Source organism: Ostrea edulis, chromosome 6 (genome assembly GCF_947568905.1).
Source record: "Ostrea edulis chromosome 6, xbOstEdul1.1, whole genome shotgun sequence".
Classification (NCBI taxonomy): Eukaryota; Metazoa; Mollusca; class Bivalvia; order Ostreida; family Ostreidae; genus Ostrea; species Ostrea edulis.
This window is the reverse complement of record NC_079169.1, coordinates 51,741,003-51,765,120: the sequence shown is the minus strand read 5'-3', so window position 1 is coordinate 51,765,120 and position 24,118 is coordinate 51,741,003. Positions and strand designations below refer to the sequence as shown.

The window sequence follows — 24,118 nt, the reverse complement described above, 5'->3', positions numbered from 1 at the left end:
AAGAGCATGGACCTTCATTTGAACAAACTTGAATCCCCTTCATCCAAGGATGCTTTGTGCCAAGTTCAGTTGAAATTGGCCCAGTGGTTCCAGAGGAGATGAAAATGTGGAAAGTTTACGACGAAGACGGACAACAGACAAATTTTCGATCCGAATAGCTCACTTGAGGTCTTAATACAAATATCGCTGTACCATGCACCATAAAATGACCCGTCTAAAGATGAGGCTGTAAAAAGGGAATGGGGTTTATATTCAAATAATTTATTACAATGTACATATATGCACATTTCTCAAAATACATTTTTTAAAACATGTAACAGAGCACATGAATCTTATACAGTACTAATGTATATGTCAATTATTTTCCTTTCAATCTCGCTGTAAAGAAATATGAAAAGCAAGTGGTTTCCCTACTGCGGTTTGGTTTCTTTTGCATGATGACGGAATGCAGTCCACATTCACTCTATTAAACGGACAGGATGTAAATCTAATTTCTTTGTATCGGTTCTATAAAGAAATTAAAAGCACAACATGTGTGCTACAATGTATATCACAATATTTTGAGTCTCCCAGGATGTACATGTATTACGACTTAAAATGAAACTGTCAAAGTTACAGGAAAAATATTTCCCACACATCATAACAGGAACATGAATTTACAGACTTGAACATCCTGCATCATAACGGGAACATGAATGGTGATTTTGTGATATACATGTCCAACATAAATGTCTCGACAGCCAAGAACATTCTACACTTTATCAATCTCTGAAATATCTGTGAAACGGCAGCTCAGATTAAGAACACAACATCATCAGCCAGCATCACTTGATTGGCCTCCATCATTTTGTTGATGGCTCCAAATATATCATCCTCTGTGTAGTCATCACCATAGTCTTTTTTCATTTGACCTTTCACCTTATCCAGCGACACAGATTGGGCATGCTCCACTTTGAAGAGATTGAACAGTGATGTTCTGAAGTTCTTCATCCTTCAAATAAAATATAGGTAAAATAACATGTTTATATCAACTCTGGTTTTCAGTCGAATTTTTAGGCATTCTTAACAACAAGCCCCCTCTCAGCCTCCATTTTCTTACTACATTTTAAAGTTTGTTTATTTGTTCAGGGTACATATGTAGTCATTACTTTAAACAAGTGACATAGGATGAATTCAGAGTTGCATATTATCTGCACAGTTAGACAAGCTCTCAGCTTGCAGGCTGTGTTAGCGCTGGCTGATCGCCACTTCGCCAATGGCAAAAGAAAACTGTATGTGGCGAGGTAATTTCATGCCTTTCTCGCCACTTTGGCGAACGAGATTTTTCTACTTTCATTTCTTTTTGTACTTTGAATTCCGATCTCAACTTTTTATTTTAATGTTTCTGTCATTCAGAAACTCTTGTATGATGCCGTTTAAATAAATGATGACAGAGTCGGTCAAATTTGAGGTGACGGGTTAGGACAGTGATCATTGGAATGTGCCCTCTCAACTATTGAGTAACAAAATGGCGCAATTCTTGAAAAAAAAAAACCCCGTGACCATGATCAATTGTTTAACTCTCGCTCGAGAATCTTTCACTCAAGTGAAAACATCACCATAATAATTAATAATCAGAGAACAGATGGAATGAACATTTATTTTGGAAAGAGAATTCAATTTGTATACGTGTAGCAAACCATGGGAATATGGTGTGCAGACAATCCTGGGTTCGAATTAATTTCCGGTTGGACGGGTCTCTACATTTCCTCCTTTACTGTTACATTATCATTGTTATAATTACTTTCGTAAATTGAAGGGGTATTAATGACATTACAATGCACCCACTTAATATGCTTCACACCAGCCGTGCACCAAGGTCAAGGGGTTAGGCAATATCGTTGAGAATCTAATAGTAAATGGTATTTTGTAAGAAAATTTGCTGGAGTACTCTGCATAAAGTTGTGATAGATTTTTTTCCTACAAACACCAACTAGGTTCCCATCTTGAAATCGTGTATCATAATTTTACCATGTGTTTTCACTATTTTTCCCCCTTTTTATTTTTGACAATCCTCCGATGGTGATGAAAACTGTATGCGTTTCAGTGTATTTTGCAAATAAAAATCTTGAATTTTTTTTTTTAAAATCTAGTATGACCAATGAAAATGAAATGTGGCTAATGAAAATTGGACCCAATAAGCCAGAGTGGCTAGAGATAATTCTACACTCCCACTAACAGAAGCAGGGTTTTATCAAGCTTTGAAATATTACTACCCATTTCATATTCAAGGTGATTTTTTTTTTTTACGGATGCAGACGCGAGATCCAAGGAGGAATGTCAGGAGCAATCCTTCTCATATTACAATGTATATTAAATGACAGATCACCAATATCTATATTATTAGATTTTGATAATAATAGAAAATTATAGTAAATTATGGAAAAAAAGACATATTTATATAGTTTTTGTAGAGAATTCTCCAAATTAGGAGTTTTCTATAATTGAAAGGAAATGTTTTACCTGTAAAAGGTGAAGTACTCTTTTTTTTGTCAAAAGAGGAAAGGTATCCTTTACAGGTAGTGAAAAGACCCTTGCTATATCCCTGGCTTGGCACCATCAAATTTTGTGCAGGATGTTTAAAAGTTACAAATACTTAAACTTACTTTTCTTCGTCGATATCCCCTGCACTTTGAGAAGCAGGGGCACCAGTGTCCATTGTTTGTTCAGAAGTCTTCCCTCTCTTCTTTCTGGATGACCTTGTGGGCTGAGATTCGTCTGTGAATAATTCACAATAAATTTTTGAAGGAATGATTTTATATAATATAGAGTAACTTACGGCAGTTAATGCATTATCAACTATGAAGTGGTTTATATAAGACTGTGAACTGTCCCAACTAACTTTATATTGTATAAAATTCCTAAAATTCAAAAAAATGGATCTGATGCAGAGTAAATTGATAAATCATAATGACTATATGAACTTTCTATGATGCAGAGCAATATTGCCAGAGCAACAAATTGGAAATGGAGGAGCAAAAGCTTTGTGATGTCATTCCTTAGTCACCAATTTAGTTTTTACGACTTGGAAAAACGTTCATAAAGTCAAATGAACCAATCAAATTGTGTTTTATAAGTGATGTTTCATTATTCTGAAAGCTAATCAGATGCGAATCATTACATATACATTTTTGCAAATCCAAAGAATACCCCCCCCCCCCCCCCCCCATGTTTTTTGTAAACATTTAAGTTTTAAATCCACTATATATGTTGAGCCATCCATTTTGCACTGCTGCACCCTTACCCTCGCTAGCAGTAGCCTCACTCTCATCAAAGTCGTATGGGTCATAGCCATCATCCCCCTCTTTTCGTGGAACATGCTTTTCAGCGGCTGTTCTCCTGGAAAGAAAGAAAGACTGAACATTCTACCTTTGACACTATTTTCAACTGTCCTCTACAAAAAGGCTGCAACAACCATGTGATTCCATCAACTACACTTTTAAATGTGCATTTAGCAGCATGTTTTCATGTTCCATGTATTTAAATCTTGCACAAAAAGAATTAACAAAATTATCATAGCTTGTTATTTAAAGCAAGATACCTTTTGATTGAGAAAATTTGTTGCAATTTTTGGTTCAGATTACATACAGTGAATATCCCAGATTTCTATTTCAGTCATTAGAAGTATCTTCTGTATTATGACAACAGTTCATCATTTAAGAAAGATATCTTACATTTCTCAAAATTAGGAAGTACATTGTAATTTGGAAATTTTGGCTTATTCTTCATGATGGTCCTTTTATTGGACCCAGTTTAGGGAGATTGACAGCCAGGACCCCTCATGTTTGATTGTACTATCAAGCTTTAATGGAGTGTTTGATATACATGTACCATATGCATGTACTAATAATTCAGTTAAAACGGCCTTAAAGCACAAGAGATCAATGATTCATGTATGAACTAACAAGTCCTGAATAAGGAGATGATTTTACTGTGTGTAATATGGTGTGAGTTCACTGTGTAAAATGAGTCACAACTTCACCATGATGGATTGTATATTGTTTAACGTCACTCTCGAGAATTCTTCACTTATATGGCGACATCAACATTGCCGGTGAAGGGCTGCAAAATTTAGGCCTATGCTTGGTGCTTATGGCCTTTGAGCAGGTAGGGATCTTTATCGTGCCAGACCTGCTGTGACATGGGCCTCAGTTTTAGCGGTCTCATCTGAAGGACAGCTCCATTTAGTTGCCTCGTATGACAAGCAGGAGTTACCGAGGACCTATTCTAACCCGGATCCACATTGGTGACATCACCTTGTATTGGCCTAGTGTCTGCCTTACCGTTTTTTCTTCTTGGGCACCTCTCCGTCCACTTCATCCCCAGCCTCGTCTTGACTGCTCTCCTCGTCGGTGTCCCCAGCAGAGTTACGGCGTCGCTTCTGCTTCTCTAACACCTGTAGAATTACAGTCACAAAGTTCTCATAATCCAATATTCAGAACACCTGTAGAATTACCGTATATACTGGCCTAGAAATCGATCTGCCTATAAGTCGATTGTATAGATTTTAGGTTATTTTGGAGGGAATTGCCATTGTCCCACATTTATAAGTTGTTCTAACTTTTTTCAAGAATTGATTGACAATTTCAAATCAACGCTCTAATGTTTTTACCTGTGTTTCAAATAATATTTTGAGAAATGTGCCAATATTTGATATTTTTTCCCAACAAATCAATTTCATATCAATACTCTTATGTATTTATCGGTGTTCCAATAATGTTTTGGGATATGACATCGATATTTCACTTTTTGTTCTCAGCAAATTAAACTGTTCCTATTTTATTTATTTCGTCCATGTTTTTATTGTATAAAAAATACTAGGCTATACATTACGCTATCCAGAAAAATACTAATCTTCTTAGGACACTCCTATAAGTCGAACATAGAGTTTTGGACCAAAATTTAACTCCAAAAAATCCGACTTATAGGTGAGTATATACGGTAGTCACAAAGTTCTCATAATCCAATATTCATAGCTACAATTCAATCCAATATTCATATCTTCAATTTAATCCAATATTCACATCTAAAATTTAATACGTCATTCCTTTCTAGAATTTAATACAATATTTGCATCACACAATCACAACATTCATGGACTTAATCTTGAAAGTCTAAATATCACATTAAAACAAAGGTTCCCACAATCAACAGGTCACAGGAATTGAAATGAAACATTGAAAAAAACAACCCAGCACTGAATATCTGTTTTCTGTTTGTACCTTTTTGAAGTAAGCAAACTGGATGAGTTCGATCGCAGCTTGTGCATCCTCCATGTCTACGGTCTTGGACAGCCTACATTTGGCGTGAGCAGTGGACAATCGAATCATGGTCTCCAGGGTACGAGCTGTTACTGGGGTCGTCTACAAATGTAAAACACATTTACTGTCATCTCTGAATGCAACACAAATATCTACAGATTTCAGACCCAGTGTGCAGAAGCGCGTCCCAAACTCACCCTGGCAATGTTGTCGTTCTGCATATTATCCTGGCTGCGGAGTTTCGCGTATTCCTCCGCAATGTATTCGGCAGCTTCCCGTGTCAGGTTTGGTTTCAGTGCCTTTGCTACATGAATGTATTTTCTCATAAACTGCATACTCACTATCCTAAAGCTGTAGAGAATAAACATCACATTCACTAAGGTTACTAAAGCAATACACAAACACGTTCCAACCACATGTGATAACCCTCTCGCCCAACTTTCTCACGAGTCTCTCAAAAACAACAAGAGGCCCATGGGCCACATCGCCCACCTGAGTCACCTTGGTCCATATCAGAAGATTTTCCATATCTATTTGCATGTAAAACCGTAGTCCCTATTATGGCCCCAAACCTACCCCTGGAGGCCATGGTTTTTGCAAACTTGAATCTACACTATGTCAGAAAGCTTTCATGTAAATGTGAACTTCTTTGGCCCAATGGTTCTTGAGAAGAAGATTTTAAAGATTTTCCCTATATATTTGTATGTAAAACTTTGATCCCCTATAGTGGCCCCATCCGATCCCCGGGGGCCATGATTTTTTTTAACAATTTAGAATCTGTACCATATCAGGAAGCTTTCATATAAATCTCAGCTTTTCTGGCTCAGTGGTTCTTGAGAAGATTTTTAAATATTTTTTCTATATATTTGTATGTAAAACTTTGACCCCCTATTGCGGCCCCATCCAACCCCAGGGGGCCATGATTGTAACAATTTAGAATCTTCACTATATCAGAAAGCTTACATATAAATCTCAGATTTTCTGGTTCAGTGGTTCTTGAGAAGAAGATTTTTTTTAAAGATTTTCCCTATATATTTGTATGTAAAACTTTGATCCCCTATTGTAGCCCCATCCTACCCCAGGGGGCCATGATTTTAACAAACCTGAATCTGCACTACTGTATATCAGAAAGCTTTCATATAAATCTCAGCTTTTCTGGCTCAGTGGTTCTGGGAAGAAGATTTTTAAAGATTTTTCCTATATATTTGTATGTAAAACTTTGACCCCCTATTGTGGCCCCATCCACCCCCGTGGGCCATGATCTTAACAATTTATAATCTGCACTATATCAGGAAGCTTTCATATAAATCTCAGCTTTCCTGGCTCAGCGGTTCTTGAGAAGAAGATTTTTCCTATAAATTTGTATGTAAAACTTGAGGCCCCATCCAATCCCCGGGGTCCATAATTTTAACAAACTTGAATCTGCACTATATCAAAACAAAAACAAAAAACAACCAAACAAACAAAAAAACTTTGACCCCCTATTGTAGCCCCATCCGACCCCCGGGGGCCATGATTTTAATAATTTAGAATCTGTACTATATCAGGAAGCTTTCATATAAATCTCAGCTTTTCTGGTTCAGTGGTTCTTGGGAAGAAGATTTTTAAAGATTTTTCCTATATATTTGTATTCAAACTGTAATGCCCGGGAAAAGCGGCAAATAGTTCAAAATATTTGAGCTCTAAAAACAAATTTTAGCGAGTAGCTTGCGAGTTCAGTGTGTGATGTCTCGGAGTTTTTCTATTATTCAAAATGGAATGTCTGCAATCTTTAAATTCAACCCATTCATTTGGGAAAAAATGCTGCCTACAAACTGCCGCCCACAAAGTTTGTGCCAAATTTTAGACGTTTCCCTCATCATTGATAAAGATTAATTCTTTTCCCATTCTTTAGTTTTATTGTAAAATTGATAAAACTTGTCAACAATTTTTTTCAGGAAGTAGTCATGGTTAAATGAGGTCAGGAAAGGGTCACTGCACAAAATCTAAATAAAATTTTGATCCAAAGACAGATTTGAAATGCACATCCCTGTGCAAAGAAAATTGTCACAAACCTTCAATATTCTTTTATATGTAGGCGACTATCCATTGAATCTTAGAGACTGAGATTGTTGGCGTGTCAGAGACAATTCAGCCAGTCTTATGGAAGTTGTTACTTTATTACCACCCTGGTAAAAATGTACATGTACTCACTTTTTCCCTTTGCTTGGTCCATGCAATGTCTTGTTGTGTTTTTCATAGACCTGTGTTTCAGATTCCTCGCGATCTTCATTTGGATCCGAGGTAGCCAAAATCTCTACATTACTTCCAAATGGTAAAACTGTATAAAAAAATTATTCAATAGCAGTTAACATTGTGCTAGGTTCTTGCTGTCTGTAACAAATGAAAGGCAAAGTCTTAAGACAATTCATTCCACATGTATTAACATGTCTTGTTGCTGCTACCATTAAGTTTTTTTTCACTATGCACAACTTTCAATTAAAATATATTGCAAGAAATAAATTGTTGTATTACTATAGTGCCCCTAAAAATGAGTTATACTATTTACTCTATCAATCCAAGTTTCCAAGACATAAAATATGTATTTCGAGTCATTTTTTATGCACTAGATCTATTGGCTTTTATGGCGTATGAGGAATATTTGTCATTTTTAAACTGAAAATTACCCCATGAAAATCAAGTGCTACACTTTCAAAGAAAGAGAAAAATCCGATAAATATTCCACATGCCAAAATTACCCAGAATACGGTATATGGGTTACATGTCTGACATGGTGTGTAGTTTTCTAATCTGTTGATATCCTAGCTTTGTAGTTTTCTAATCTGTTGATAACTTAGCTTTGTGGTTTTCTAATCTGTTCATAACCTAGCTTTGTGTTACATGTCTGATGTGGTTTGTAGTTTTCTAATCTGTTGATATCCTAGCTTTGTAGTTTTCTAATCTGTTGATATCCTAGCTTTATAATTTTCTAATCTGTTGATATCCTAGCTTTGTAGTTTTCTAATCTGTTGATAACTTAGCTTTGTAGTTTTCTAATCTGTTGATAACCTAGCTTCGGGTTACATGTCTGGCGTCGTGTTTAGCTTTCAGTTGATTACCTACCTTCTCCGTCCTGTTCTCCAGCGCTTCGGTACTGATGCATCCTCAACACGTGGTCAGAAATCATACGATCATGCTCTGGGTCCATCTGTAAAAATATAATTCTTATCTAGAGACTGTCACTGAGTCAGAATGAAACAAGTGCCTTTGCCAGCAGCTGAGAAGTGAAATTAGTTGAGAACTCTTTTTGAGATATATATCTTGTAAACAAATAAGCTGGTTATATGTTCGGCTTTCCTTACACTCTGTTCGGCGACATAAAGACTTACCTTATCTAGTACGATGAAGAGAAGGTCAAAACGTGACAGCAGAGAGTCCTGAAGTCCGATATTCTCCATGGGAGTTTTATACTGGTCATACTGAAATGTCAAGAAATCAAATTCTCAGCAAAGCCTTCCAATTCTAAAGGGTCTACAATCCATGTCAGTAACACATTTCATAGAAAAGACCCCAAAATCAGACGAGTTCAAGAATTATGCAAAAGTTTTTAACATAGAAAAGACCCCAAAATCAGGCAGGTTGTGAATTATGCAACATTTTTTTTTCATAAAAAAGACCCCAAAATCAGGTGGGTTCAGGAATAATGCAACGGTTTTTTGCTCAAACATCAAAGATACTGCGAGATCAAGGGCAAGAAAAAAATCACATGATTGACCTGATATTATGCAACGCATCACATGATTGACCCGATATTACGAAACACGTCACATGATTGACCCGATATTACACAACGTGTCACATGATTGACCCGATATTACACAACATGTCACATTATTGACCCGATATTACCCAACATGTCACAATATTGACCAGATATTACACAACGTGTCACATTATTGACCAGATATTACACAACATGTCACATTATTGACCCGATATTACACAACATGTCACAATATTGACCAGATATTACACAAAATGTCACATTATTGACCAGATATTACACAACGCGTCACATTATTGACCAGATATTACACAACATGTCACATTATTGACCCGATATTACACAACATGTCACAATATTGACCCTATGTTACACTGGGGGTCCTTCTTATATTTGTCAAGTTTGTGCATCTTAATGCAAAGCTTAAATCAAGAGTTGGTTTTTCTCCGTTGCATAAATAACGTCGAGACTTGTTAAACAGGTAAAACATGTAATATACAAGCATTATTTAAGTGAATATGCTCAAACTATACAAAAAGATAGTTTTGAAGTCAATTATATGCGTTTTAATTATCTGGAAACATCTAGTTGTGCGCTGACAGGATATTGATATAAATTTCATTGTATAAATAGCTTTCTACTGAAAAAATGTAGAGTGGGTAGAGTAGAGGTAGCAATGTCACTTCTCACCGCTGCACCCCGAGATCGATCCCCGGGATCAACTTTAATTGTATGTGAGAGGGTACACAAATTCATTTTGTTGTTGTTGCTGCACCCTGAGTATGATCCTCGTGATCGGCGTTAGTTTTAGATGAGAGGATATAAATTGATTTTTTGGCCACTGCACCCCAAGTTTGATCCCCATGATTGGCAGTAATTGTATGTGAGAGGGTATATAATTATTTTGGCCTAAGGCTTATTGACCACACTTACCCTTCCATACACAGGATTAGCAGCTGCCAGGACACTACACCTCGCATTGAGTTTGGCGTGGATGCCAGCCTTAGCGATTGTGACGCGTCCCTGCTCCATCACCTCGTGTATAGCTGTACGATCGATGTCGGACATTTTGTCAAATTCGTCGATACACACCACCCCTCTGTCTGCCAGTACCATGGCTCCAGCCTCGAGACGTCTCTCTCCTGATTATATATATAATAATGCCTTCAAGGTACAGTGTATATTTCATTGATTTGGTATTTATGGCAAATAAAATGTTTCTTTACACAATCTGTACCAATCGTCGACAATCATTCCTGAAAATACTGATATCCTACAATAGACAATCATAAAGTACAATTTGTACAATGTATACTAGTAGTGATTCCCACAGCAGCTTCAAAAGGGCAGGGAAAATTAGTACCTCAGACAGGGGCAGAAGGGAACCCTCGCTTGGTTCGGGGTATTAAACATCACATCCTCACAAGTCAAGGTTTTGTGATTTGGAATTGTATTTGTTCATGAAAATGCTCAATGCACTCTTCAAAAATTGTACAATTATAAAACAAAGTAACAATGAATGAAATAATTCTTTTTAATCTGTTGCCAGGGAAACAAAGCCCGGTGGGTAGTAATTTTATATGGTTTCTTAAATGTTTATGGACCAAATATTATGTTTAAAGTGAAATTTTTCTGACGTAGACCTTGTAAAGCTGCTCAATATACATTTTTTGTTGCCATGGCAACCAATTTAAATTTTATTAAAGATATAAAAAGTAATATTTTTGGTGTTTTGAAATAAAATTTTTCTACCAACTAGTATAATCTTATAGATAATACTCTTTCTAAGAATTCTACCAGCTTTTTACCCCATAAGTTTGCCTCGATTAGTTTTTATAACACTAATATTCCCGTTTGTACAAAGATCACGTAAATGTAAAACATCACAAAATTAAGCCCATCTGGTCAAAAAACAACACGGGCGATTTTTAAAAAAAGTCAATTTTCAAAAGATAAATTCCTACTGAATATACTGATATGCAACATGACTTTGTTTGCTACATGTCAAAATGTCGCAAACCTTACCTTAAGTTATTTGTTACTCATAAATGAAAATACTTTAACTCCTGTTTTTGTTAACTGTTGATCGAGTACATGCAATTCCCCATCACTTAAAATTTTCGTACGGAAGATCAACACTGAAAAACGTCATTTGAAAGTTTAATTGAAGCTGCACGATGTTTCAGGAATTTCTGTGCCTTGTTTTGAAATATTGCACAGAGTCAATTGACACCGGAATCATGGTTAATTGATATGGATTAAGTTATATTTTACCCATATATATTAAAATTTTATTTTGATACGGTAAAATAGTCTTGTCACACGATCTCTGGGAAATTGAGTTGTCTCTCTTGTTTATCTGATTTACATATCGCTAATTATAGATATTATACCTAACAACTTTTGACGTATCAGAAGAATTTTAATAATCTTCTAGATATTATTAAGAATGTTATTTCCATAGATGAATAATTCGTGTTCGTGTTTTAAAAATGAATTTCCAAGTATATTTGTGTGCAACATGGCCAGGGAATTACTACACAAATTGATAATAAAACTGACATCTCTCTTGTGATAAAAGCAGTGAAGGAATGGTGTGCCATGAAATGACATGGGTTTCAAATGGCTTTTCTCAAACTGCTCATAATAACCCCTTCATACTTCTTGGGGTACACAAGAGCGTGTGTCAATCCGCGCATCTAGCTAGCTAGGTTCACTTCAGTCGTGTACCGATTATAAGTGGTTCACGTAAAAGCAAAACGGTAAATGCATATATATAGTGATGAAAAGAAAACGGTCACCATTTTTTTTTTTTTTCAAATTGAAAAACTTGTAATTGGGGTACAAAAAGGGGAATTTTTGTGTTGTCTTCAATGGCTAAAGGGCGGTGATTTTATGTTTCAAATTTGGGAAAGGGCAGAGGGGCGGCAGCAAAAGGCGCCCCTCTGAAACTGTTTAAGGGAATCCCTAACTAGTATATAAGTCGTTCCGCATATTAACACCGATACCAGTATACAAATCAGGTAACATTTCCCCTCAGAATGTCTAAGGAATTTGACACCAAATCTTCACTGTCCAAGCCAAAAATCCAGTAAAATCTGGTCAAATAATTGAATGATCATAGCATTATCGTAGTTTAATCATCATAATAAATATCGTGGTTTCGGTGTGCCTGTGTGCGCCCCTCTAATTGTTTGATAATGACCATACTGCAACCTGTGTTTGTTAAAAACATGCCCCACCTTTTTAAAGGTACTACAAGTGAACTAACCCTCCTCCTAACTGCAAATTCACATGCTTTTCAACATGTAGAGAATATTAATTTGTCATAAATTGATTCAGAAAATAAAGAATACCAATATACATTATGAATTAATGACCTGTTCTTCATGAAATGATTGCATCAAACATGCTGCATGTTGACTTTCATAAACATATAAAATGATGAATTACATATATTTTCAATAATAACATCATGGCAGCAAGTACTTTGGTATTGTTATTTTAACAATCTCTATTACTGATTTTTGTTCCTGATTATTCTTAACTTTAATGCATTAAAATTGCAGCAGAAAAAAATTTCTGGCTGTATTATGCAGCTATAAGTTGGACATCAGAGTCAAGATTTTACACCCAAGAAACTAACTTATATGTATATGCTAGTATACACTGTATGTGAGTTTAATGTATAATATGCAAAGGTCACATTTTAAAAGTTATTAAATATCTAATACTTTCTGATGAACCATTATAAAATCATCATGGTTTCACAATTCTGCCTGTTATATATCAAGCAGCCTCCTCAGAAACTGACCTGTTTCCTGGTCAGTGGTAACAGCAGCCGTCAGCCCCACCCCCGAGGATCCTCGTCCAGTCGTCGTTACTGCTCGTGGTGCTGTGTGGAGAACGTATCGCAGCATCTGTGATTTTGCAACTGACGGATCACCGATAAGGAGTACATTTATGTCCCTACAGGAAAATATGAACAGGTTTAATTCTCCATGCAGAATAAAAAGATCATCTCACCAATACCCAAAATCAGGATTTGGAGTTACTTCATGTCTGCAAGTTAAAGACTAGTGAAAAACATGTAGGATTAGTAAACTTCCTATGGCACTAGTCAATATGGATTAGAGAAAATCCGAAAACCAATCTTTTAAGATTTTAGCAAATTTGTCAAAAGTCTATTTAGATGTTTGAGGTTTGAGTCAAATACTTGCACGGTTAAGCATTTGCATGACAATGACTTACTGACCTTCCAAACAATTGAAGGTTTACGCAAGTTTCTCAGAGGTTATTATATAAATTATGCATCTGAAGAAAACAAATTAAAGTATTCTTTCTCCTACTGTTGGTATCAGAAACTGAATTGTTAGCAACTGTAAATTCTTTGGTTTGATTAAATACCATTGAATAAAATTGAATTTATATCGTCATTTTATATAATATAGTGGACAGACTAGTGAAATGATTTGCAAATTACGAGCATTAATAATTAGTTCATACGCACTAGTGCTTGAAAAAAGTTAATCATACATTTTTGAAGGGATGTGGGTGTCTAATTTTAGGGACTCTGTGAGGGGATTGCCATCATTGAAATCACCATCTGTGTCTTTTGTTGGAAATTACATCAAATGCTCATCTCTTCCATCTTCTGCACAATCCAAACTCCACACATCAATTTACATCAAAGATGGACTTGTGGGTCAAGCCTTACTCTCCTACTAATCTGGTACATTTACATCAAAGATAGACTTGTGGGTCAAGCCTTTTACTCTCTTACTAAGCCGGTACATTAACATCAGAGATTAGCAGCAATAATGTAGCCCTCTCTGATTTGGGGGGGGGGGGGGAGGGGGGGGGAGGAGGAGGAGAGAGAGAGGGCTACAACTCCTTAGGATCTCCATAATGGTGCAAATGCAATTCACTCCCACAACATTTTCGATCATTCCAAACTTTTGCTGACTTTCTTTAAATAAATAATTGATATTCTGTTTCTTAATCAATATATAAATTTACAACCAGCAACTTGTGATTTTTGAGGCTCTATCCTATTGTTTTCAGCAATTTAAGTTTATTCCAATTTCTCGATTTATATCTGTGTGTCATGGTTGATGTATTAAGGTTTCAACTTGCGATTGTCAAGTTATTTGCATATGCCATATTAGGCAGTATTTACATCAATGGATGAGTACAGAAGAGGAAGCTATATTCCGTCAGTATTGAAAAGGTTCAACTTGTGGGTCATGCCTTACCCCCTTATCCTGGACCCGTTTGCCAAAACTTTCTCTGTTCCTCCTAGTAACATACAGAGCACTGCTTTTTTGATGTACTCATGGCCATGGATAGAGGGCGCCAGCGACCGTCCCAGAACATCAAACACATCCTACAAACAATACCGAGATACATGTCCCAGCACATCAAACACATCCTACAAACCATACTGAGATACATGTATTTTGTTCTGTCCATGATGAGGAAACTTGAATTCTATTACCTCCTCCTGGTTGCGAAATTTTCTACCAAAATTTCCAAAGTCTACATAAGTGATATCTTATATAAGTGAGGAAATCACTTAAACGTGTACATTTAGTGATATTTCTTATGTCAGAGTAAATTTCTAAAACTTGTACAATTAGTGATATTTTGTACGAGTGAGTAAATTTCTAAACCTTGTACAATTAGTGATATTTCGTATGAGTGAGTAAATTTCTAAACCTTGTACAATTAGTAATATTTTGTATGAGTGAGTAAATTTCCATAACTTTTGTGTTATACGGTATGATTGTGTCAAACATCTCCCACTTACTAGTATACAATGGCAAGACACTTACCACGCTCTTCTGTTTACCAAATTTCTTAATCTTTGCCACATCTTCTGCAGAAAATGAGGGCGTGACTTCCTTACTCAGAAGCTGAATGTTGCTCGCTATCATAATAGTCCTGTAAAATAGATTTGAACATTTATACTTTCTCAAGTAAACTTGTGATCATTCATATTAACTTTATTGACTTGTACATTATATGATACATGTATTTGTAAAGGAAAGATTAAACTAACCTATTTATTGTTTACCTTGGAAGTCTTAGAACTAGTGCATGAGCACTGTACTTGTAAAAGATTAGTAAAAGTGAAACATTACGGATTTCCAGTCATTACATACAATGTAGATCAAGAGTGTGTTCGAGATCGCTTTCCTGTTGTTCTCATGCTCCATTCTTAAGAGTCACGAACGACAAGAACATGTGCGCATGAACGTGTTCTTCCTCTTCAACCACACTACCTACAGACATGGTGCCAGTTCTTACACCTCTAACCTGTTCTTGACGTTTGGGATTGTCAGGAATTTGTACTTGTGCGAAGAACAGCGATCTCGAATGCACTCAAAAGATTTTGAATGAAGCATTGGACATCTTAAGTTGTTACCTATCAAGTCTGATAATCTTATTTCATTTGCATAAAATACAGATCTGTTACTACCCAACAGTGAATGTACCTGGCATACTTGAAGAAAAAGACCATTTTACCTGAATGAACTCAAGACACCAGTACAGACCTGAACATACACCCCCCCCCCCCTTCCACACACCTGTACAGAGCTGAACATATCTCCCTCACACACCTGTACAGACCTGAATATAACCCACCCCACCACACACTTTGGTAGATCAGTTCTGACTTACCTGAATGTTCCTGTAGTGAATCCATTCCTTTTACCTGGCATACATCTGTACATGCCTATTACCTGCACTCTGTCTCCTGGCTGTAAAAGAAAAAATTCAGGATAAAAAAGGTCATACATTTTACGTAAACTGTAAACAAGTTTAAAGAAAGATAGAACCTACAGTATATCCCTTCCAATTCATATCATAACCTGATGCATCAGGGCTTTCAAAAGTAGCCGGTGGATTTCCGCCGCCGATAGTAACATTAGGTGCCGGCTACTTTAGTGACAAAAATGTATGTCCAATGAAAAAAACTTTTATAAAACTTTAAACATCTTCCAAACTTTAGTAGACTCAGAAATCGCGGCCGTATCAACTAGGATGTAAAAACGTGTTTACTTGCGCTAAATTTAGTTCAGGTAAATACCGGCACCTGATTGGTCGTCTGTTGGTGTAGAAAATAATACGTCAATTGCAATAGTCGGAAAGGTGCGAATCCACTAGGTGCGAATATGTAATCGGGACGAAACCACCCGTCACCGGATTGACCCAATTCGTGACAACACAGACGAGAAGTTCCGAAAGATAAAACGTAAAAATCAATGATGTTGACGGAATGAAGAGAACAAATACCCTGTTCAGTTTCGGCTTTAAAAAGGCCAGAAGTGAAAGTGATACGAGTATAATATCAATCAACAATTTTAAAGCGAAAACAGAATTTAATTAGGAAAGATTTCAGACTTGCTATTCTTTTTAATTTGCAAATGCCCATGTACGTGGTATTAAATAAAAACGAAAGTAGAATTTTTCAGCACAAATTCGCTATGTTACCAACAAATCTGTAGCTGTTAACTTGAATTTGTGGAAAAATAAAATTATAGGTCATTTAAATGTTACTTATTAATTTGTAATAAAGATTGTTTGGGTTTTATTTAAAAAAATATTGGGGTGAGCAAAACATGCAGTTTAGTTCATTTCAACAATACTTTCTGCATGTAGAAACTTTCTTACAATACAATTCAGTCTTCTAAACTTTCAGTACAAATGTAGAAATAAAAGTGAAAGTTTCTGTTCAAGCAAAGACACTTAAAAATTTATTGATACAGCATTGCAAAAAATAATTACATGTAGTTATCTTGATGCACATTATTTTTCATTTTGCATCAAAATTAGTACTTTGCAATGTTGAATTTTTTAAGTCTTTGCATGAACAGAAAATTTCACATATGGCAAAAGTAAAAATTTCAGGCAAAAAAATGACAATTCCAAAGCTGCATTTAAGTGCCAGGAAACCGCCAGAATGCAGGATTTTGCGTCATTTACCCCATAGCTTCAGACCCCCGGCCGTAAGGGCACCGAGCATTGGATCGCCTTCTACTTTTTCATTTCAGCCTCCTACTTTTAAATTTGTTGAAAGCCCTGATGCATATTCCTCACCATTACATATCAAACAAAACATTTAAAAAAATCTTCTCTGAACTTCTTTGAAAGTAACAGAAAGCTTTGAAATAAATTCCATATCTTGTTACTATCAGGGACAACACACCTTCTTAAAAAGCTTGAATTCATGCAAACAAGTTTCTAGAATAATAAATTTGTGACAGAAAACGTATCCTCCAAGTGGGCAGACATATATGCATGATCTTGTATTAATTTTTTTAGCCCAAGCCTAAAACCTCACAAGCTTTCATAAAACAATACAAGTTTGGAATTAGATTATACAATGCAACAGTAGTGCCCACCTTGCAAACGTCTACCAGATCGTTATCGGCTACTATATCCACGGATCGTGGGAGCTGACCAGCTGGAGCTTTCTCTGGCATTTCCTGAATGCTGAACGTCTGGTGGTCCTTGTATGCAGACAAACCATACTCAGTCTCCAGTAAGTTACCTTCCTCATCCTATAAATTAATGTTCCAACACTTTAACAGTACTCGCACATAAACTGATGATAAATTTTACTGTATCATAGTCACAACATTCTCTTTCCTTTGAAATAATTTGTATGGAGTAATACTGAAAGAAAACCATGACTGACTTGGTGAAAAAATTAGAGTACCTGTTAATAGAGACTGACCGGGACAGATTGGAGTACCTGTTAATGGAGACTGACCAGGACAGATTGGATTACTTGTTAATGGACTGACCGGGACAGATTGGAGTACCTGTTAATGGAGACTGACCAGGACAGATTGGAGTACCTGTTAATGGAGACTGACCAGGACAGATTGGATTACTTGTTAATGGAGACTGACCGGGACAGATTGGAGTACCTGTTAACAGAGACTGACCGGGACAGATTGGAGTACCTGTTAACAGAGACTGACCGGGACAGATTGGAGTACCTGTTAACAGAGACTGACCGGGACAGATTGGAGTACCTGCTAATGGAGACTGACTGGGACAGATTGAATTACCTGTTAACAGAGACTGACCGGGACAGATTGGATTACTTGTTAATGGAGACTGACCGGGACAGATTGGAGTACCTGTTAATGGAGACTGACCGGAACAGATTGGAGTACCTGTTAACAGAGACTGACCGGGACAGATTGGAGTACCTGTTAACAAAGACTGACCGGGACAGATTGGAGTACTTGTTAATGGAGACTGACTGGGACAGATTGGAGTACTTGTTAACAGAGACTGACCGGGACAGATTGGAGTACCTGTTAACAGAGACTGGCCGGGACAGATTGGAGTACCTGTTAACAGAGACTGACCGGGACAGATTGGAGTACCTGTTAACAGAGACTGACCGGGACAGATTGGAGTACTTGTTAACAAAGACTGACCGGGACAGATTGGAGTACCTGTTAATGGAGACTGACTGGGACAGATTGAATTACCTGTTAATGGAGACTGACTGGGACAGATTGGAGTACCTGTTAGTGGACACTGACCGGGACAGATTGGAGTACTTGTTAACAAAGACTGACCGGGACAGATTGGAGTACTTGTTAACAGAGACTGACCAGGACAGATTGGAGTACTTGTTAAAAAAGACTGACCGGGACAGATTGGAGTACCTGTTAATGGAGACTGACCGGGACAGATTGGAGTACCTGTTAACAGAGACTGACCGGGACAGATTGGAGTACCTGTTAACAAAGACTGACCGGGACAGATTGGAGTACCTGTTAATGGAGACTGACTGGGACAGATTGGAGTACCTGTTAATGGAGACTGACCGGGACAGATTGGAGTACTTGTTAATATAGACTGACCTTGGTAGGGTATGCTGCAGAAGCTGGGAAGGCATCCAGAGATGTCATATCTGTGTAACGCCTCTCCATCGTCTTTTTTGTTGTAGGACAGAAATGCACACTCCTCACGACCTTTGGCCGGATTAAGGAACCTAACAAACATGACATCAGGTTATGTCGTATTGAACATTGCAACACTTACTGTAGTGATGAAAGATGGAGCAATGTTATACTTTACATCTTCTGTATTTATATAGATAATTAACAAGTACAATTCAGTGATTCTTTTTTGTTTTTCAAACTACCACCCCTCCTTTTGAATTGGGAAAAATTAGCGACATTTTCCTCAAATTGGGAAAAATCATTCATAGTAAATTAAAATGGTAAAGATGCATAAAATAATCAAATAACAATTTTGTTTGAGGTCCATTTCAGATCTGATTTAAAATCATAAAATAAATCATTATTTAACATTAAATATGTATTGAAAGTCACAACTTGTATATATATATATTATTTACTTTTTCTAAGAAATACTTATTGTCTAATTTCATAAAGAAAATAATAAATCATTAATTCACCAGCATTTGTACCCATAATCTTGTAAATACTAGTATTATATTAATAATCAAGTTTCCAGAATGTCTCTCCTATTTTGTATTTTTCAAATTTTAGTAAAACCCTATACTGTTGGCCACTTCCTGTTATTAGCCTGACCCTACAAAAAATGGCGGTCAAAATAAATTGTAAACAATATGGCATAATGTGCATCTGGAAGTAGGGCTGAAACAATTAATCGCGGTTCACTCGAACCGCGATTCACAGCATTCGGTTAATGTTTACATTTTTTTCCGGAAATTAAGAATTCAACACGGATTTGGTTTTTTACCTTACAATTTATTACAACAAAAATGGCGGACACTAACTCGGGAATCGTGATTAAAAACCCTCCGGCAATCTAAGGTCCCTTGTATGGAAGCATTTTGGTTTTAAAGAGAACGGAACTGCGGTAGTATGTAGAATTTGTTTCACAGAAATAAATTACCAATGCTCTTGGATATTTTATAGCATCTGATATAATAAAGACCATATTCCGTTGTTGAAAACGATGATTTTCAGGGGGGAAATGAAATAAAAACATGAAAGTTGTGTATTTTTTTTTTATTGTTTATTAGAGTTTTTGACAACTATTGAATTGAATCGAAAATAATTGAATTGTGGCCCAAGAATCGAAAATTGAACCTAACCGTGAGGTACCTGAATCGTTTCAGCCCTATCTGGAAGCTATATACTTCACTGCATATCTGCTTATATGGATGCCTCTATTGTTTTACATATTCTTTACAAAACCTTTTGCATGTGCAGTGGTTTGGAGAATAAAACTGAAGAAAAAAAACGTATTTACTCTTTCAGAAATATACGGTAACCTTTTTTTTAAATGGCCTAATTTCCCTAGATTTGAAATTGGGAAAAACATATATATATAATTGGGAAAAAATAGTCAATTTTAGTGAGGGGAAACAGCCGAATATCGGTGGCATTTTAGCCCCCCCAAAAATCACTGCAATTGCTTATCATAATTCATGTAAACTACCATACAACTATGTATAAATATACAATTTTTTCTTACACAGGAAAACTAAAAAAATTGCCTGAACATAAGAGAAATATTTTCATGTAAAAATCCACACAATCACTTACATTTGGTGACAATCCCTTCCACACAAACCATGTTGCCAAGGTAACTGGATGTTAGCGTTCTTGGAGTAACATGTTTGGCACCAAAGCTATGAATAGAACAGGAACACATTATTTCTCCTCAGACTTTCCATTGTAACACAGAAATATAAATTCTGCAGTGTTCCGAGGTATTACTAGCAGTTCATTCTGTCATAACTCAAAAGAAATACTTATCAAAGTGTTCCCTGTGTGTCTCCAATTGCCTTGAAGACAACACAAAATCTCCCAGCAAACAAACATTAGAAGACAACTACAAATTTCACAGCAAACAAATACTGCAACTTTTATTCACAACTACTTTTAGTCATGAGTACTGTATTTCTAAATCTTAAAGATATTACTTGATTGTAAATGAAAATAGTTGCATCCCGATTTTGAACAGCTTTCAAGCACAAAATGAAAACTCTGCATAAGCTTAAATCTATAACACTCAAGTTCCACTTGTCTTGAACCTACCTGCCCTCAAATCCGACAAAAAACTCTTCATGCTGCTTGCTGTATACTGGGTCTGCTGATGCTACAAACTCCTTCAAGGCTTTCTGGAGTGCCACCAACTCTTCAAATGAGTCGTTCAACAAGCTGAAACATAAACAAAACTCCTATGAACAAAACAGCTTTATTGGGCTTTTAATTATTGTGTCATACCACAGATGACATGGAGAGAAAAACAATTTTTCACTATATCATATGGGTCCTTAATATCACCTAGCCTCAAAACTTATGTATTCCCCAATCCAGTGTTTCTTTCTGTACTGGATCATAAGAACAATGTCAGATCACAAACCTTTGTGCTCGTTTGGGATTTTTCTTGCGAAGATCATTGATGTTTATGACTAGTCGATTTTTGTCCTCTGTAATCATATCCCGAACCTTCTGTTGGTAGATTCCTTGGTCTTCCTACAACAGGAAATAAAATATTAGCATCTATCACATATGCACGAATTATGACTGGATCATAATATCTATCAATGAATATCTTTTATTTTTTAGCGATTCGGTTGACATACACTGTAGCACTGCTTAGTATGACTATGACCTGATTTATGTGTGTTTGAATTATCTGATTTATGTGCAAGTTATAACAACAAAATGTGTTTGTGAAACACGGGTGCCCCTGGGTTGCAACAAAGTTGAACTGCAAGATATAGTTATGAATATTTCCATAAACTAGGTCAATCTCAAGGTCACAAATTTAGTATTGATGGAAAGGTCTTCTCATAAAAAATGCACATGTTTTAATATGAAAAAACAGCACCTCTTACGATTTGATAATTATGGCCATGTTAAATTTTTCTAAAAGTAGGTCCAATGTCAATGTAAAGGTCACCAGGTCAAAGACTTTGGTGTCATTGAAAAGGGTGGTTGGTTGTATTGTATTATATTTTGTTTAATGTCCCACTCGAGAAATTCTTACTGGGATGGAGATGTCGTCAAAGGGCTGAAAAATTTACTTTTATTCACTGGTCACTTGTGCTATCAACTTAATTTTTTCTGGTCAATTTAGAACTTTTATTGTCCTGTCGGACTAGCGGATATGAAAACGACTGGCCCAATTTTCACGATTAGTCAGGGATCGAAATTAACTTTTTTCCACTACTAGCAAATTTTAGCTAGTGGATTATTTTCCAACTAGCAAAATTGAGCTTTTACTAGCATTTTTCAATCGATTGCTGTTTTACAGGAATTTAAAAAAACAAGCATGTCTCTATAACAAAATATAGGGAAAATCTTTTAAAATCTTCTTTAAAGTGCAATAATAAAAATAAGATTGAGAATTCTTTCATTTAAAATTTAATGAATTATCAGAAAACATGTATCATTGGTGCATGGTGAGGGTCATAGGATACACTTACAAGTGTGGCGTACTCGCTGTCCAGAGATCTACCACCTATTTACAACATCATATGGTTTGAAATCTTGAAGACTATTTGCGCCAATTCAAACTATATGTTCAACAGTTCAAAAGTTTTGGAAATTTCATCTAAAACATTCTAGTTGGAAAAAAACCCCGCAAACTCCAAGTGTTTGACTACAGAAGGACACCGCATGAAGCGGTGACACTTACACTTTCATGTAAACACGGACGAGATCAACACACTTGCTACATGTATTTAAATAAGACGTCTCCAAGTCGCCTGAAGTGTGCTTGAAGAAGGCCATCTTCAACATCACTGAGATTACCTTGGCCTTAGTTATTTATTCGATCCACGTTTACATATTTCAATACTTGTATATTCATTCTGTAAAGCATTTCTATGCACAAGACAAATTTATTCTAAATATTGTTTTTTTTCACTCGCAAATAGTAGCAATCACTTGTGATTTTTCACTTGCAGTTTCAATTTTTAACTCACATTCAGCGAGTATTTCCCCTTCATTTCATTGCCTGTTAGGCCTAGTACCTTGTTCATTCAAACAAGCATCAACAGTGTGTTTAAAAAACGTCGCAATCTTATTATTCACGTAACTTAGAAAATAGTAGGCATCATCTTCACTTTTTTTGGTCAAGTGTAAAATCACCAAATTACAAAAGCATCACAAAAGTAGACAGCTCATTATACTTGGTTCTTGCAGCTGAAAATGACCATTCTTAGATATACAACTCGCAACTCCTCAGGACCTGCGGCTCGTATCTTTGTGTAAAGTGTAGAGGAATCGCCCAAGGATTGCCGATTGTTAACTCCGCTTAAGACAACTCGTTTTTCAAAACATTTTTGAATTATCTACATTTTGTTACTTCATTGTACCCAAAAATTTCTGAATAATGCCAGCAAAGTGATGTCACAACCTCCTTTAAGGCTGTCAATGGATGTGAAAGCCTGGGTATGATGAAATAAATGGCAGAATACAACAAATAAAACAGATAGCATGGGATTTAGATGAAAGATACAAGTAGAACTTCATTAGCCTGACGAGACATTCGCAGAAATTCCTTCCATAAAGTTGGTTTATATATAGTCCGTGAATCGGTCTCGAAGCATGTGTTGGTTTTCATGAGCTGTTGCACACCTTTACATAGTATGATATATACAAGTGGTCATCTCAAAAACTTACAGAATGACTAATCAGAACGACTAATGAGGGTGATCGGTGGGGAAATAACATATTTTGGATAAATTATAGGTTCTGTATATAAATAATTTCATTATAGAAGGGGGGGGGGGGGGGGGGGTATGTGCATAAGATTTATACAAGCTAGCCACATTTGGGTGCCTGTGGTGATATTTCCTTCCACTGCCAATCCTCTACAAATAAACACGAAAAGTATGAATATACTTACCCCATCATCAAGGAAGTCAACATACTCTCTCTGGATGTCGATCAAACGCTGGTCAATGTCTGTTGCCATTTTTCTTTACAAACTTTAACAGACTTCCCTCCTTACTTTGTTGACAATGTGGTTATTTCGCGCCGTTATAACCACGTGATTTTCTATCCGTAAC

The 24,118-nt window shown here is 36.3% G+C and overlaps 1 protein-coding gene across 1 annotated transcript; it reads right to left on the bottom strand.

Moving 5' to 3' along the window:
* Window positions 1-240: 240 nt before the first annotated feature.
* Window positions 241-24,108, bottom strand: LOC125683414 (zygotic DNA replication licensing factor mcm3-like). Its single transcript, XM_048924549.2, has 20 exons — window positions 23,956-24,108; window positions 21,460-21,572; window positions 21,132-21,254; window positions 20,637-20,722; window positions 18,957-19,087; window positions 17,472-17,630; window positions 15,748-15,827; window positions 14,898-15,006; window positions 14,319-14,449; window positions 12,878-13,032; window positions 9,997-10,205; window positions 8,669-8,758; window positions 8,403-8,487; window positions 7,494-7,620; window positions 5,498-5,651; window positions 5,262-5,402; window positions 4,323-4,435; window positions 3,284-3,378; window positions 2,646-2,757; window positions 241-991 (listed from the first exon to the last, which is right to left on the bottom strand). Exons 1-20 carry the CDS (start codon window positions 24,022-24,024, stop codon window positions 793-795), a joined length of 2,481 nt encoding a protein of 826 aa, XP_048780506.1. The 5' UTR covers window positions 24,025-24,108; the 3' UTR covers window positions 241-792.
* Between the last annotated feature and the right edge of the window lie 10 nt (window positions 24,109-24,118).